Source organism: Solea solea, chromosome 10 (assembly GCF_958295425.1).
Source record: "Solea solea chromosome 10, fSolSol10.1, whole genome shotgun sequence".
In the NCBI taxonomy this organism is placed as follows: Eukaryota; Metazoa; Chordata; class Actinopteri; order Pleuronectiformes; family Soleidae; genus Solea; species Solea solea.
This window is the reverse complement of record NC_081143.1, coordinates 16765016-16782167: the sequence shown is the minus strand read 5'-3', so window position 1 is coordinate 16782167 and position 17152 is coordinate 16765016. Positions and strand designations below refer to the sequence as shown.

The following is a 17152-nucleotide window of genomic DNA, read 5'->3' as shown; positions in this document are numbered from 1 at the left end:
TAACTCAAGTCTAAGGCCCTGTTCAGATTTGGTATTAACCTCCGTATCATTTAATCAATTTACACTTGGACAGCTTCAAGTACAGCTATTCAGAGATGGAATGGGATGCATGTGTCCACACTTTATTAGCTTTGTGAGGGCAATCATGTGTCATGGGTCACTTTAAAAGACTACTTGGGGCTGACTTCACCTGCATCTTTCTTTGTGAACCCAAAGGTTTTGTGTATCTCAATTGGAGCTAGATATTGAGGTCATTTTGATATCCAGCCTTACAATATTTTCATTTTGAGTCGTGTACTGGACATTTGTTCAATTACGTACCCATTGTATAATTAGAATGGCTAAAATCATGATGAAATAATTTTTTGAAAACCAATAATGCAGCTAATGAATATCAGGCAGGGAAATGAGATCCTGTTGCGAGTAGTCACTTGAGACTCGTGTGAAACTGAACACTTCACCCAAGATGTTATGTCTCATAAAAACAAGGCTTAAGTGACAAGCTTCTGCTCTGTTGCTTTGAGCCTTAAGTTCAGGAAACTCCCCCTTTTTTCTTGACAATTAAACCTCTTGTTATGCTCTTCGTTCCACTGCATGACCACATCACCATATTCCTCTTTTTTCCCTTTTCAGCCCTTGCTCACATTTATTAGCACACACACGTTAAGTTGTGTCCACACCGGGACAGAATACTTCCTGGGTTTCCATCTCTCTAACACACCAAATACAGGTTAATGAACAGACAGGCTTCATATCTCACTTCTGAACACCAGTCCTATTCAACTCTACCAACATTGTTTGCCGAACACTCTCAGACCTGTTATCCTGGGCGTTTCAGCTGGCCATCATTAGTTTTTAATGTCTTGGAGGCGTGGCTCTAGTAAGAATGTTGACATTCATACAGTTTTCCTGTAGAATTATAAAATGCAGGAAGCGGTGGTCCTTTTTCATTCTGGTTTTTCCCTTTTTGTGCGTGTGCGTGTGCGTGTGTGTGGTTTGAATGACGCACACAAACCCCACAGTACAATGATTTTACAAAACCAGTTTGTTTCAGATCTCTATTTTTGTACAGCACTCTTATTTAGATTGGGGAATCATTTTGGGGATACAATTTGTAAGGTTGAGGAAATTTACAGTATGTCTTTAATTTTTTTTTTTAAGAATCATTTTATGGTTAGAGTGGTTGCTGTCTCTGTTTCAGAGTCATTACACACGCAGCCAGCTGTGTGTAGTCCTGTAGGAGTCTTGAGGGAGTCACTAGGGTTGGAATGTGGATGGGTCAGATCTGCTCTTGATACCACTGCTGCTGTAGGCATTCAATTTCCCCCATTAATCATCTTGAAGCAGATGCAGCATTGACATCTGCTTACATCCAGCATAAAAGCAGGAACTGGTCACAGTTGTGCAGCTGAAATGAGAGATGTTCCATTTAAAAAAGACTTAAATCATTATAGTCACTCAAAAAAATGGTTACCAATAATAGCTGAGCCTTTTGGCTCTAATATACTGTATAGCTCAATGTTTCCCTTCAAGTGTACTCCTGGTTTAGTGTGTGAGTATTGTGTTTTTGTTTTGGCGTTTGTGCCAGCAGTCTGGGGTAAATCTACGGATAATTAAGCCCCAACATCAGTATCAACAGCCCCCACCGACACCATCACTGTGCATTCTAAACCCTAGCCCTGCTCTCACCACAGCTAAATCCCTCTCTGCTTGTATTAGACACAGTATTAAAAGTGACCCACTTTCTCCTGCTCCCCTATTAATGTCTGAATGTGTATGAGCAGACTGAGAGATGTGCTATGACAGATGTGATCAAACTGCCTAAAAATGCGCCGGGATTAAGATTTAATGATGCATTCGGGACACGTTTCTTCATTGTAAATTGTAAATATCACAGAGGCCACGCACTTCCTTTGCTGTCTAGACAGACTCCGTCTAACAATCTTACAGAGTGATGGCTGCATTTATAAACACACACACACACTCCTATTCCTTCTTTGGCTACACACCTATACTAATTTTATGGTTTGAGTGGTTGTCGTCTCTTGCACTTTGAGTTGCCCTGTGTGTGAATAGTACTATACAAATAAACTTGCCTTTCCTAAACTCCTATACTAATGCAGCACTTTCCGATGTTGTGCCTTTTGTTTTCCTCATCACAACACTTGCCGACACACTGGAAATGTAGCCATGGATATTGAGCTAATTGTGATATTAGCTGTGTGGAGCTGGTGGGAAAGGAGGCACCCTGCACCCTGAATATGGTTGAAAATCTTCATTGAGCAAAGATTGTTGTTATGCAAATTAGGTCTTAGAGTGGCAGACAAAGGGAGGAGTTTCTTTCAATTTCATCTAAATGCATGATGCTGTTCCTCTTGTCCAGGCCATTTTAAGAATGCTGCTGGCATTGTTGTGCAGTCAGTCTTCTGAACATAAAATCAACAACTTTGACCCAGCATATACCCAAGAATCGAAGAAAGAAAGTTTAGTGTTTGGAGTGACTTTTTTTTTTTTAATATGAAAGTGGTGCAAAGTGATCTTGTGACTTGGTAAAACATCACTCATTCATGTTGTTTCATGCATAGATGGGATTTTATTGGTCTGTCCACTTCCCATCTGTGCTGATTTAGTCTTCAGCTAATTGGAGATGGTGAAGAGGTTGTCACATGGGCTATGTGATTCATGCTGCTATCAGCAAAGCCTCTGGCATGAGCAGCTGAACTGGTAAACTATACTGTCATGTATACAGTTCCAGTTGACCCCCCCACCATGCACCTTGTGTTTGGAGCAGCTCCTCCTGTCTGAATAAGTTCAGTGGTGTTTATTGACAAGAGCATCCACCAACAGCTCAGTGAGCAAGTCAGACCTGATTTTAAAATACTTTTTTGACACCTAAACCAACCTGAACTGAATCAATCAAGAATGTCTACGTGGTTTCCTGTTTCTACATAAAGTGACAGTGGCAAATGGACAAACCTGTACTTGTTTTGTTCCCACGTAACTCCTAAGTCCTAATTACATTCATGATGATATTGTTTTGAAATTTAGCCAAATAATTTCAGATAACTGCTTTTTGATTATCTCAGCAACACAGGACTGTCCCAGGGGCTCTGCACATTGGATCGTTTATACATCTTTATTTTCCAAAACTAGGGACAATCCAACATTGTGTTGCAAGGGAAAAAAAGAAGCTGTGCTGTGGATTGTTTTGCTTGTGTGAGAGATCTGTAACCAAAATACCAGAGGAGAATAGCAAGAAGGAAAGCTCAGCCTCAAAGTAAGCACAAGGTTAAACTATTCACTTTTTCATGGGAAAATTGAAGGGTGTATCTGGGGGGTCTAGTGGTCGAATGAGGCTGTTTGTGTGGTGTATGAAGTAGTGTATTCAACTGTTATCAGGGCTTAGCTGGCCAATGAAGTTAGTATGGAATAAACAGCAAAGGATCCACTAATGCATTTGTCTTGCAATAGATGTTGAGCTTATTGTTTGCTAAAGTAACCTCCAGTGCTTTGATTCAACAGTAACAATGTAAAATGACTTAGAATATGTGAGAGCACACAAAAAAGTATTTCAGTATCACGCTCCCTCAGCTGTTAATGTGTAACTAGTGAGCAAAATGTTTCCTGGACTTTGCTCAAGAATGTGCGCTGCTTGTCTAAAGGAGTTGGTCCCAAAATGTTCAGTTAGGGATGAATACAGATGCTTTTAAATAAAGTCATTTTTCTTTTTAAAGGCAAAACTGGTTCTGGTATCGCTATATACTACTGATTTGAGTATTATTTAACATTGTCTGGCTGTGGTTGGTGCGTTATTTTCATACATGAGATGGATGCTTGTAGTTTTATTAAAAATGTCTAACTGTAAAACGTAATGACAGGCTTGGTATATCTCTTTTGTACTCATGACTTTATTAATGTGTGTTCGAAGTGCAGGGTCTGTCTGATCTTATTACTACTCCTACTACTCCTGCTTTTTTCTTCCCCCTTTTTTGGATGCTTATTAAGGTCTGTACTCCTTTTTTTTCTATAATTTCCATCTCTTTTTTTTTTAAATTTCCTGCTCGGACCATCTCTCACACAGCTCGTTTCCTGGACCACAGAGCTTCTACTGGTTAGGCCATCTGTGTAACAATTTACCAGAAGCAAGTTGGAGGAAGGGAGAATGCAACCAATGAGCAGAGTGGGGGGTGGGTAGAAGGTCCTATGGTCAGAGGTGCAGAAGAATGGAGAGTGTGGGTGGAGAGGATGATTGAGGGGAAGCAGAATAAACCCATAATGGACCCAGAAAGACCTTTTGTTTAATTTGAGCAAGAGAAAACCTGCCTGAGAGAAAGACTGACGGTGTATGACTCTGCAGTTTTGCACAGCAGCATTTTGTGCTCTTCTTGATTTCAGGTTTTCCACTAGAGTTTTCATAGAAGAAATTTCTCAGTATACAGACTTCATCAAAGTAATCAATGGGTTGATTATTACCATGTGCATTTGCTTGTCACACGTGGAAACAACGGCTGGTAAATGGGGCTGTTTAGTCCGTGTCCTTGTTCTTGATGGGCTGTGTCATGGTATGAAATTGTGAAGCTTCTCTTGGCTTTCAGTACTTCAAACCACAGCCGTTTCCCCCTCAATTGATGATGCATGGAAGCCATTTGGAAAACAGTCCCAGTCATCCTTTTTTATATGCCTGCCCCATAGTGTATTGTAAAATAAATGCCACCTTTCCTTATTGTGGCATTTTAATAGTGACACTTAATTTAATTTTGCTGTTTCGTGCTGTATGATGTACATTATCATCAGTTGTATGTTTGATGGGTGTGTGATCGAGTGCGTGGTTTAGTGAAGAGGTTTGTTGGCATCTCGCATCTCACTTTCCTTTAAATTCCATGGAGGCCCCTTACCATAAAAAGCATTCCCTCTGACTTAGTGGCAAGTTTGTCTTTTCAGAGTAGAGCCCCATCCCTTCTGCATGGAAGAGAGATTAATCCTTGTTTTGTTTATTTCATAGGACATTAAAGTGAGAGAGCAACTGGTCATCCAAAGACGAGTGCAAGCCGTTGGACACATCTGTGTTCAAGACCTTAGGAGGAGGGAATGAAACCGGATGGGGTTACCATGGAAACCACGGAGCCCACTGAAGCCGCAGCAATAGCAGAACCCTCCCTGTTGCAGGACAACATAACGGAGCAGGCGTCATCTCAACCAGAGGAAGCTGCAAATGAGGCAGCGCCCACAGTTGCTCCAAAGGCTGGTGACAAGCAAGGGGCCACCAACCCTAAAACCAAACAAAAATCAGCTGAAACTAAAATTCAACCCAAAGCCAAAAATGCATGGGTTTCTGGGTCCAACTCACGGCCCGGTACTGCCTCGCACAGCACGGGAAATAACGTCAAATCCTCTAACAGTGTTTCTTCAGCTGCAGCTAAGAAAACAGTAACGAAAGCAGCAGCAGCAGCAGCAGCAGCAGCAGCAGCATCAGCAGCAGGAGCTGTACCTAAAAAACATTTGGGCACATCAGCAGTTTCCACCAAGAACCAAACTAGGGTGCCGGACAAGAAACTTATTGGACCTACCAGGACTACCTCTGTTGCTGCTGCCACAGCAACAAATAGTACCAAGCCCGTAACGGTGAATGGCACTCCTAAGAAGAAACCAATGGCTGAGACTGTTAATGTAGCAAGACCCAAAACCACAGGTGAGTCTGAATGAGAGCAGTGAAATCGCAGTGTTCTAGCTTTATGGTTAAACGTGGATGTTTGTTGTTTTTTTTTTTTTATATTTTTCCCTGACATAAATATAAATATTGTTTGTCTTTTTTTTCCATCTTTTAGTTGCTGCCTGCAGGCCAGCAGTATCTTCTGCACCCAAACCCAGTACTTCGACCACGACAAAAGCTGTCGGTGGAGCTGTTTCAAGGACTACAAGGTATGCAGCTGTCACAGGTGTTTAACAGGGCACAGGCCTAATGTTGCTGTCGGCATAATATTTTGTGTACATAGATCTTTGGTAAATATGTGTATTTTATTGACAAAATATTGCTTAAATATTATTATTTTCTTCCTCCCACCTGTTCCTCATTGTTTTTCTTTCTCTGAGATCTCATTTGTGAATTCCCTTTCAAGCTGGATAAGAGGGTGACTTTGTTTAATCTCAATGCTCTGAATGGCAGCAGTAGAGAATGTTGTCCATTATGGTCTCTGGACCATTGTTGAGTCAAATTTCACTTTTAAGAGTGTGAGTCATGATAGCAGGAATGACCCCAGACAGAAGGCCTCATCCGAGCTGGTGATACTGAAGAACTGTTGCTTTGTCTCTGCAGACCCCCTGGTCACAATCAACCCCAGCTCCCCAGAGCAGAGAGCTATTGACTGGTCTCATAATCAGAATGGGCTAATGCTTAATAGGTCATGGTGTAGTTAGACTAAACTTGCTCAAGCACTGTTACTCAAACATACATTTCATCCAGAAAGCTTTTACTTTTGTGTCACTGTTTTCTAAATCAGCTTTCTCTGCTTCAAGAATAAAAATAAATACCCCTTTGTTGGAACAGACACCACTTTTTGTACCTCAGCTCTTTATAGATTCTCCAATTTCCTGTTTTACAAAGTAATGCGAGTTCAAAAATAACAAATTTTGCCATATATTGCACAAAGAAATGTCAGAAAATGTTTAAAATTCAAGATGTTCGAGATGTTGAGGGGCGTCAGAATGGTTACAGTTTTTACATGATAAATGACTTCATGATCTAATAATCACTAGGAAAAATTTAAAAATCCTCCAGTCATAGAAGACCTGCACTATTAATTGTCTGTAGACGTGTGTTGTTGTGGGGTGAGAAGCTCATCTTTTGAATTAATCAGATGAGGCATGTGAAGTGTAGGAGTCTGATTACATTTAGGCATCGTTGTCATGTTGCCAGTTACCCACGACGTGACAGTCGGCACTCACCTCTCAGCTTAAGATACAGGGAGCACAACAGCAGCAGGTGTCTTCCCTTGTGACAGATGATGCAGGTTGCATGTTGTGCCGTGTGTGTGTGTGTGTGTGTGTGTGTGTGATGGCGAAGTCAGTAGCATCTAGTAGCACAGTAGAGTCCTTTGTGTGGCAGTGGTGTGCATTTCAGTCAGTGTTGGTTTTCGTGCAGTCTCTCTGTCAGAGTCGGACACTAACCTTATCTCGGCTTAAGCGGTGGCTTGAATTAGTCATGACAGTTCAAGTGCTAACCTTCTATAGCAAGACATTTAACTGAATTCAATCGTGTTAAAGGATGATTTTAGTCGCAACGCAATAAGTTTAAACCATCTTCTACTGATTTTGTAGCTGTGCCGCCATATTGTTTCTCATTTTGCTGTGACAACAGTCGTGACCTTTTGTAATCGCAGCTTGCACAACATGTTCACCAAGTTGGAAATGTAAGGACCTGCCCCTCATGAAGTATGAATGTTCATTTGTCCACAGGGAGAAATGTATTCAGCCAGTTTTTAAGTACAAAGTAAAGAGGAGTTACACCTCAGCTGTGTGCTTGAATGTCTGCATGACAGGAGGGTGTCACTGTCCCTGTGATTGATGAGAGCCATTGAGTCAAAGCCACATGTTAAGCCCTTCACCTGCTTTGCTCTGCGCCCATGATGGGTTATAGTGTCCTTGCACTGTCAGTCTCTGTTTGCCATAGCCCCTCTGTCTCTCCCCATTTTAATTCCCTGCATCCCCTACTATGTGTCTGTGTTGAGCTTTTTGGTCATTATCTCCTCAAGCCTTCCTTGCAGCCCAGCCTCTATCTAGTGTTCAAACTCATTCATCATTTAACTGCACAGAGACACTGGAAAATTCAGTGTGAAGTTGTGTAGTCGGAGACGGACAGTGATTGTGTCTCCATGTAGCTGAGCAATCTGGTAGGATACTCAATATTCAGAGTCACTATGATACATTATTTCCATGTGTCCTCTGATAGCACGGAGAAGAAAAAGTATTACACATAGATGGAATATTGTTGTGGTGCCTTTTTCAAAAGAGTTTTAGTTTATTTTAAGATGAATTATTTTGTCAGCATGATTATTTTGTCTCTTTCTCACCAATTATATAATAAGATATTGGTATCTTGTAGGGAAACTACAAACAACACTAACATGGTGCTGAAAACTGATCCTATAAACAGCAGGATTTTGGTCAGAATTCACAGTCCACATCCGTAGAGAAGATTATACAGTAAAGATGAATCTTCCTATAGTTTGCCAGATAACATGGAGTTATGAGGGTTATTCTTTATTGGGTTAATTTAATGTATGGGGTTGTGTAAACTTAATGAGCCCTGGCTTGAAAATTACAAATTTAGTGGCTGGATAAAACCAGTGTGATGAACACTTGGCAAGAAAATGCTGTAGTTAGGCATGACTCCAATATTTCTAAATTTCATCTACTTATATTTCGTTCTTAAAAACCCTGCTCATGTGGATGAGCTGCAGTTTGTCTCTCACATTAAACTTTACCCTCATTATTCAAAAATCTACACTGAATACAAAATTACCCGGTCTTGGGAAATCATTTATATACACTATATTGTCTTTGGTGTAGTTCTCTCCGTCTTGTCTCCTAACTTCCTTTTGAGTTTCTCTGTGGGAGGGGAAAAACTGACAATTCTCTCTGACAGTCTTCTTAGCAGGGAGCAGGATTATCATCCTAATGGCAAATATTCACTGCATCCATCACCATGACAGTGGATGCCCACTATCCAGGGCCTCGTTAGAGCCAACGCTTGCACGTTAGGGTGCAACGCTTCATCTCAACTCTCCACAGAGCTGATTCAGATCTACGCTCGTTATTGTCAAGGAGATAACCGTAGGCCCATACAAAGCCTTAGGAATGTGTGCTGTTCTCAGGGAGGAGTAAAGCAGCTGGTTTTGTACAGCCTACCAAACAAGGTATTGTTGGAGTGCTTCGATTTCATTTGTTGTCACGGAGGGGGCTCTTGAAGTGATGAGGGGAGAACGGGTGAGCACTGAAGAATGTATTTAAACTGCATTCGATTTGTAGGACGAGCTTGCTTCACTCGGAATAAAATGCACATTCTGGCCAAGCCCCCTTATTTTTGAATAATCCTCAAACCTTGATATGTGCACACATTTTAGCCTTGTTGCTAAAGAACAAGAGTAAAAAGAGTCATGGCTGGAGTAGGTGTGGCTTTGACAAATGCTCTGTAGTCCATGTTTACACTTTTATGTTTGCTAAAACGGATGTTGCAGCTGCTCTGTATGTTAAGGCCACTGGGTGTGTTGTTTTGCATCTGTGCTCAACAGTTGTGAAAATTTGACTGCAAACCAAAAAAGCCCATAAAGAAGTACCAAACTGACTCTGTGGTGACCTTTTGTCCTTAAGAAGACCTCATGTTTGGTCGTTAAAAAATCCTGGCGTAGTGTCTCTCATCCTCTGACTGTGATTTGTATTGATCTCCACTGACTCTTGGCAGGAAATGTAATCCATACTAATACACCAACAACAGAACCGCCAGCCTCCGTTGACAGATGGCGTGTGTGGAGTTATAGGCATTAGTGGGTTTGTCTTTTCCTTCCTGTGTCATCCCTCGTGAGTTATGCGTCATCATAAAACAGTGGAGGGAGAGGTTTTTCTGTCTGTGGTGGCACCAGAGTCTCATCTCTTCATTTCTTTCTCCGTTCAGAGGAAGCCATTGTTCCCTAGTATTGCCTGACCATGATTCCTATAATTTCATGGTTGTGTTTTTTTAGTTGTTTTTTTTTTATATCACACACAGGACTAAAATTACGCATCACATTGCAACTTAAATCTTGTGATGACAGACAACTGCACTGTCCTTGTCTGCGGTGTCATTGTGAACAAATGGTCATTGTAATGGTCATTGTGATGTGGGAGCGGCATCTGTGTGCAGGCATGCTGCTGCACAGAAAGCGATCAAAGTTGGTGTGTCTCTCCAGATTATGTCCAAAAGAAGACATTGTTGGATGGGTCACACGTTTCCTTAAGGCAGTCACAGTCGATCACGCAGCTCTTGTTGTTGCGATGGTCCACTTTGATTAAAAACAGATGTCGTACAGATTATATCTGCTTTGTTTTCTAACACCAGGGTTCAATTGTAGAAACGAGGATGACTACTGCTGCTTCTGGCTGCCGTAGTGATCATCACATTTCTCCGACAAATTTATTCGACTCATTTTTTTTGTTGTTGGTTATGCAGTGCAGTAGTGTGTTGCAGCAAAGGCAATGTGAAATTGTCCGAGTTTGACATGTCAACTGTATTGTGTGGAGATTTCCCTGCACTGAAGATCTGATGCACAGATGTCACTTTATCTTTCACTTACCTCGGCACAAGTTTTCAGTCGGTTTTACAACAGGGTGTTGTTCTGGCAGCTGTTTGACTGGGGCGGTTGAGAGCAGGACCTTTTTGTAGAATAGGATGTGACCAACAGTGCCCACAAATAAATATTAGATGTGCTCTGTAGCTCAGAGCTGTACTGTGTTACTTTTAAATATTAACAAATGTCTCTTACATTCAAACCATTGTCAAATGACTTCACACATGCTGATTAAGCCCATCAGCTCCACATGACTCTCTCTGGATTTCTCAGTATAGCAGCTACATTATGTTAGTAAAGTGGGATAGCTGCTAACCTAGTAGAAGAGAGTAGGCTGAAGAAGGTGGTCTGGCTTCTTGTAGCTGCAGTTGAAGTGACTGGATTATTGCAGCTTCATATAAAGACCTCCTCTAAACTGAACAGAGACTGATGATGGTTATTATTCTTAAGGCCATTCAGTTCATTCTTCCTTCCTTCCTTCCTTTCTCCCTCCCCCAGCTACTATTGTTTATCAGTTATTATCCTCCTTTTGGATTTGAGTTCATTTAAGCCGCTTGTTTGCATTGTCATCGTCTCTGCTTCTTTTACTTCTTGCCCTCTGTTCTCATCGGCTCACCATTCATTTTGAACTATGTCAGAACCATGTCATCTCCTGTCACTTTTCATTACCTTTCTTCTTACCTCTAACTCTGTATTAGTACTTTTATTTGTTGGTCTTTCCCCATTCAGCTCTTTATTCCCATTACCCCCTTTGTTCTCCCCCCCCCCCATCTCATTTCACACTGTACCTTTTTGAACTGACAATGACACAAATACAACTGTAGAGTTTTGTTTTTTCACCTGATCACACCCTCCTTTCTCTGCCTTCAGGCCTGCTACAGCTCCTTCAACAACACGACCTGCATCCACAACAGCAAGGCCCACCACAGCTATGACCAAGCCCTCAACCTCTGCAAACCCCAGGACAACTGCATCAAGAGTTACACTTGCACCCTCTGCTGGCAGGACCACAGCAGCACAGCCTTCCAAACCCACTGCCACTGCTAAGAAAGGTTAGGAATGAACCTCCCCTCAAGCTATATTTTATTTTTTCAAAGGAGTTGATTAGACAGTTTCAGGTTCTCAACCTAAAATATTTAAAGTATATTTGAATGGTAGAAAACCTCTACTTGAACACAAATAACTATATCTGTGTATCTGTTATACACACATTTCTAACAGACACAGTCTGGGGTAAAGTATCACAAAGATGAAATTGACTTCACAAAGTAATTCATTAATAATTTGTTATTTATTTTTTCTCATTTCAAGATGTTGGTGGAGCGTCTTCTGCTTCAGTGGCTAAGAAGCCTGCAACAGCTACACTGTCAACGGGTACCAAAAAACCTGAACCCTCTAAACCCACAGCCACGGTAAAGCTCAACTCTGCCTCCAAAATGTCAGCAACCGCAAAGGCAGCAGACCCCAAGAAGTCACAATCTAAAACCTCACAGCCTGCAAAAACTGCCACAAAACCGGTAGCTGCTGTTCGGTTCCCTGCTGTGAGCAAACCACCCCTTGGCCGAACCCCACCGGCCTCTCCATTAAGCAGAACTGCAAATGGCAGCACTTCTCAGTCGAAGCGTGGAACCAAACCCACTCAGGCTGTCCAACCTTTCACTGCTGTCAAGACAAAGAGTGCAAACGCTACCCAACGTGCTGTAGAAGCACGGAGTGCTGCCGTAGCTGCTGTAGCTGCCGTAGCAGTTGCTGCAGTCTCGGCTGCAGAGACGCAAGCAGAGGCTGAAGTGACTGTACCACAAGAATCACCACGTGCTGCCTCTGCAGCAGAGGAGGTCCCTCCAGTCTCTGCACAGGATCCCCCACCAGACGTCATGCCTCAAGAGACTGTGCAAAGCCACACGGCTGCTCCCTCTCCCCCACAAAGCCCCATCAGCACAGCCTCACCAGTAACCTCTCCACCCCAGCATCAGCTAGAGAGCAGTGCTCCCTTGTCAACAGTATCGCCTACATCGTCTGTGGCCTCCCCTCAAGAAGAGCCTTTATGTGAAGAGCATGATTACTTGCTGACAAATCAAACTTCCTCCACATCTAAAGCAGCAGCAAATGTCATCCCTCAGATGGTTCCTCCCATCAGTCTTAATGAGGATGAGGATGAAGAGGAGAGGGAAGGAAGCCAGCTGATATCTGTGTCTGAAATGAGTGGGACAACACAGCCTACAGAAGAGTCCCGACCTGGATCAGCGGGACCAGTGGGAGGGTCTGCTTGGCGAGCTGGTGGCGCCTTGTTCTCTGAGCTGGACTCTGAGGATGTAAGTGGCAGTCAGCAGGGGGCATCTGAACTGAGCGCCCCTGGTGTCCTGGAGGGCACAGAGAGCATGGATGACCTGGGAGAAGGCAGTCTCAAAGGAGCCATTGATATGGAAGGAGCCTCAGCAGGGTCTCCTGACTTTGAGAAGGTTCCTGATATACCAGTTAATGACTTTGAGGAGGAGGAGGACGACGATGACAATGATCGGGTATGTGACATGGATGTGGGCTCAGAGCGAACAGACGACCTGCTGAGACCCAGGCATGACAATGACGTGGATGATGAGGATGATGAAGATGTGGAGATGGCTAGTGAGGGGGTGACGGAGAGTGGGCTGGAAAGCTATGGAAATGCAGACGAGGATGACTTTGCGGAGGATGAAAGGCTGGACAACTTGAACAGAGTGGCCCAGCCACCTCCTCCCCCTCCTCTGCTGCCTTCTGCACCAGCTGCTCAGTGGGACCAACCAAATCCCTTTGCTGATCCCTGGGAAGAAACTGTTCAGCCACTGCAGGTTCCTGAGCTCATGGGTGAGGTGGCAGGAGCAGCGGCAGTGAGCCCTTCAGCCAACCCCTGGCAGGCAGACTCAGAGACCCCAACTCAGACCCCAGCCCAAGCTTGGCTAGAACTAAGCACCACTCCTTTTGTTGTTGAAAACCAAGACGTTGCCCATCATTCTTCTGTCAAAGGTCAGCCTCAAAATCCAGAGGCCCAATTGTACCTGGATCAGTTTAGCCCTGCCCCAATGCAGACCCTGCCCCTAGCTCCTCTTTCTGCCCCAGGAATGTCCCTCTCTAGCACTGTGAGCAGTGAGACCAGCACACCTGAAGAACTATGTGACTACAATAGAGAAGATAAACTGCAACCTCAAGATGCACATGCCACGGAGCCTTCTCCTCAGCCCGACCCATGCATCCACTCGGACAGAGGGGAAGAGGATGGGGAGGAGGAGGCAGAGACCCTGCCAGCTGACGAGGTCTTAGGGGGTCCTGCAACTGCACCCACTTCCAACCCTTCCTCATCTTCAGTAACGGAAGATGAGGCCAGTGACACAGAGGGAGAAGCTCAGCTGGATGATTCTCTGGAGAGGCCAGCACTCTGCAACATCACTTTCGACAGCCAACTTCCAGCACAGCAACGCTGTCTGTCCACCGTGGAAGAAGGAGAGGAGGCTGAGACGGAAGGGGGCGGCGCAGGTGGAGACGCCACCCCGCCTTCAGCTACCTCGTTGGCCTCTTACGGCTTTGACACCATGACCACAGCTTCAAATTCAAATGCCCATTCCACAGGAGAGAGCTGCATCAAGAGCCCGGGCATCTTCTCCCTGGAGGAGCTTCCTGAGGAGGCCAAGGAGCCCTGTCTGATCCCACAGCCTCTCACCCAGTCATCTGTCGCAGAGCACCAGTACATCGAGTGTGGCAAACAGGAACCAGGGTCAGCTGAGCTTGAACAGGAGGAAGCACGGGGGTCAGAGGAATCTCCGTCAAGTCTGTGCTCTCTGCAGAAACCAGAAGACAACCCAGATGACATCCAGCCTCCATATTATTCTGCTATCTGTGAAAAGACTGAGAACTCTTTTGCAGGTAACGTATAGTTCACCCTCTCCCTAACAGCCTAAATAATGTCCCTCGTCTCCCTCCGGCCCTGTTTTACCCTTCCTAATATCTCACTGTTGTAATACATGTTGTCAGTGTTTGTCCTGAAATATCTGGGGGTGGATGTAATCACACTTAAAAAAACAAAAAAACAGAGAGCAAAAACAAAGGGAAGAAATAAAGGGGGCAACAGTGGCCCTTTCCTCTGATATAACCTTTCCATTGAATATATATATATATATATATATGGCTTAAATTCCTGTATGTGCAATAGCTACTATTTACTCCTATTGTGTGAGTGTGTCTGGGTTTTGGTTTCAGTTTTAACACATAATTGTGTGGTTGCCCTGAACAGGCATGTATTGGACTTGTCAATTTACAGCTCTTAAGGCAGAGGGGGGCAAACTAAGCATAAAAAAAGAAGTGCAGAATGAAATGTTCAACATGTTTCCATGTATATTTGTCTTTATACTTTTTACTGATCAAAGCTGATCATTTGGAAAATGAATTTTGATTGTATATTCATGTCTGATTTCACTCTCCTACCTTACTATACAGGCAATCTTGTTCACTCCTCGCCTCTTCTTGCACTTTAAATTGTACCCCAGCTGTGTTTATCCATCATTTGAAGTATTGAACCTTAAAAACTTTAAATAAAGAATAGATTTTTACCATGATGTACTCTCTCCCCGTACAGTTTTATTGAAATGAGCACTTTGGAGTGGAGCTTAAGGTGTATTTATGGTCTATGGGTGTTTGTGTGAGACAAATCATCCACCATCGCTGGTATTCATTTCAAGGACCCTCAAACTTCCCGTTACCAGTAGCTTCTCGTATGAGGTGTTTCCACTCAGTCAACAGTCTCTTCCTGTCCATGCCCGAGTCTTGTTAAAGACCCTGCACAGAAAACTGTAAACTATAACCACTGGAAATCATTCCCACTTGACTGGTCTGAGGCCAGGCGCAAGACCTTCTCCTCCATCGATCGAACTTCAGCATCTCGAGCAGTAAAGAAGTTTTGACGTCTCCGCGTCCGATCTCAAGAGAGGCCCAGTGCTGCTCATTCTGCTGCTACTTTAGTTTCCCTCCAGTCTCTTGTGGGTGTGTTTTAGCTCTTTCCTCCTTAAGCATTCTTGCTGCACTGTTCTACAGCGACGTTAGCTGAGCTTGTGCATGTCACTGTTGCACAATGACTTGATTTTTTTGTTTTTCACCATATCACAAAGGATTGGTTTGTTTGGGGTCAGTGGAAAAAAAAAAAGCTTGGCTCTAGGTTTGAATGTACTTGAGCTTGAATAATGTCAAGTCTTAAAGGTCCAGTTTGTAAGAATTGGCGACACATCGATGGGGACACATGTTAACAATGACGGCCTTCACTCAAACCAGAAAGGATGTAGTTCTTTTTGAAGTTTCCACTTTTAAACTAATCATGCTCAGGCTGCCGTTGAAATAGCAGCATGAGATGGTGGCTTCTATACACGAATAAAGTGACTTTTATACACAATGTTCAATCCTTGCCTCATAAAATGTTACACACTGGACCCTCAATATGATTCATCCTAAAGCCAAGGTGTTCGAGTTGTGCTGTGATGCTGGATGTCTATAAGTGCATGGAGAGCTTTTGCATGTATCACTGTTTGACTAACTTAAAATCTCTGTTCACGGGTGATGACAGTTTGAGTTCACAGTAAGCTTTTCTGTGGCTGACTCGCTGTAGTTGATTTGCATATACAGGAAGTTGGCTGCTTTTTTTTTGCACTCAAAAATCTAATTTCTTAAAAAAAAAAATATGCACAGTTGCTCTCTGCACAAATGTCTCTACTTTGGTCACCACCCCCAGTCACCTCACCTTGGGTCACTGTTTTCTGGTGTGTTAGCTCTTCTTCCACAAATATGAATATTTGCTGTTACTGCTGCATAGCTTTCAAGCCATTCCCTGCTGTCACCTACAAACTATCAGTTGGGTGCTGTAAGCTTTGGGTTTGGCTTCACAATGCTTCCCACTATTCCTTCAGCACTCCCCTTCCCTCCACACCCTTCTGCTTGTACTCACTGCACTGCTGTCACTGTCCTGCTGCTTGTGATTTCCGTTTTATAACATCGCACTACTGTAATCTTCCTTCCCACTTCCTCTCACACACAGGCTTCACTGCACTGCCACACCCTCACCGCCGTGATCACGTCGCGTATCCCAGAAACTACTGCGACATCGCCAAACCTCTCGGCACATCCGTTACTCCGCCTAAGCTGACATGTGCCGACCTCCCTCCGAGGAGCCCGGGGCAGCAGGCGCTCAGCCCCCAGCTCCGCAGGCTGGAGCAACACCAGAGGCAGCTGCTGGAGCTCCAGCATCGCAGGGAGCAACAGAGCAGGCCGCTGGAGGAGGCGGAGCAGGAGAGAAAGAGGAGGGAGGAGGAGGAGCAGAGGAAGAAGAAGGAGGAAGCGGAGGAGGAAATAAAAAGGAATAAAGAGGAAGAGAGACAGGTGAGCGAGCAGGCAGAGATCGCAAACAAGGAAGAGGAGGAGGAGGAGGAGCTGAAGCAGAGGAGAGACCTTGAACTACAACTGCAGCAGCAACAAGAGGAGCTGAAGCAGAGGCAGCAGATCATGCAGTGGCAGCAAGAGCTGCAACAGTCTAATAATAAAGGCCAGGCGGTGCTGTTGTCTCCCACCTCTGGCCTCTGCACCATCTACGAAACCCTGGAGAACAGTGATCCAGAGGACACAGAAGACGAAGAAGAGGAAATGAATAAGCTCAACTCCACTGAGGAGAAGAGGGAGCCCGAGGAGGAGACTTTAAATGAAGAGTTGGATGACATCAGCGAAAGGGTCACACCAGATAAAGAGATATGTCGAGACTCTTTGCCCTCAACCAAAACACCTTCTCCTCCCCCAGATGCCCCGGACACACCGAGCTACCCCTCCCA

The 17152-nt window shown here is 44.0% G+C and overlaps 1 protein-coding gene across 1 annotated transcript in view; it reads left to right on the top strand.

Moving 5' to 3' along the window:
* Nucleotides 1-17152, top strand: part of prr36a (proline rich 36a) — a 29076-nt gene that overhangs the window by 9382 nt on the left and 2542 nt on the right. The window contains exons 2-6 of the mRNA XM_058640482.1: nt 5003-5689; nt 5826-5919; nt 11190-11371; nt 11631-14213; nt 16369-17152. The exon at nt 16369-17152 is cut by the window's right edge and continues 2542 nt beyond it. Of these exons, the coding sequence (XP_058496465.1) occupies nt 5089-5689; nt 5826-5919; nt 11190-11371; nt 11631-14213; nt 16369-17152 (4244 nt within the window). The 5' untranslated portion in view covers nt 5003-5088. The remainder of the gene's footprint in view (nt 1-5002; nt 5690-5825; nt 5920-11189; nt 11372-11630; nt 14214-16368) is intronic.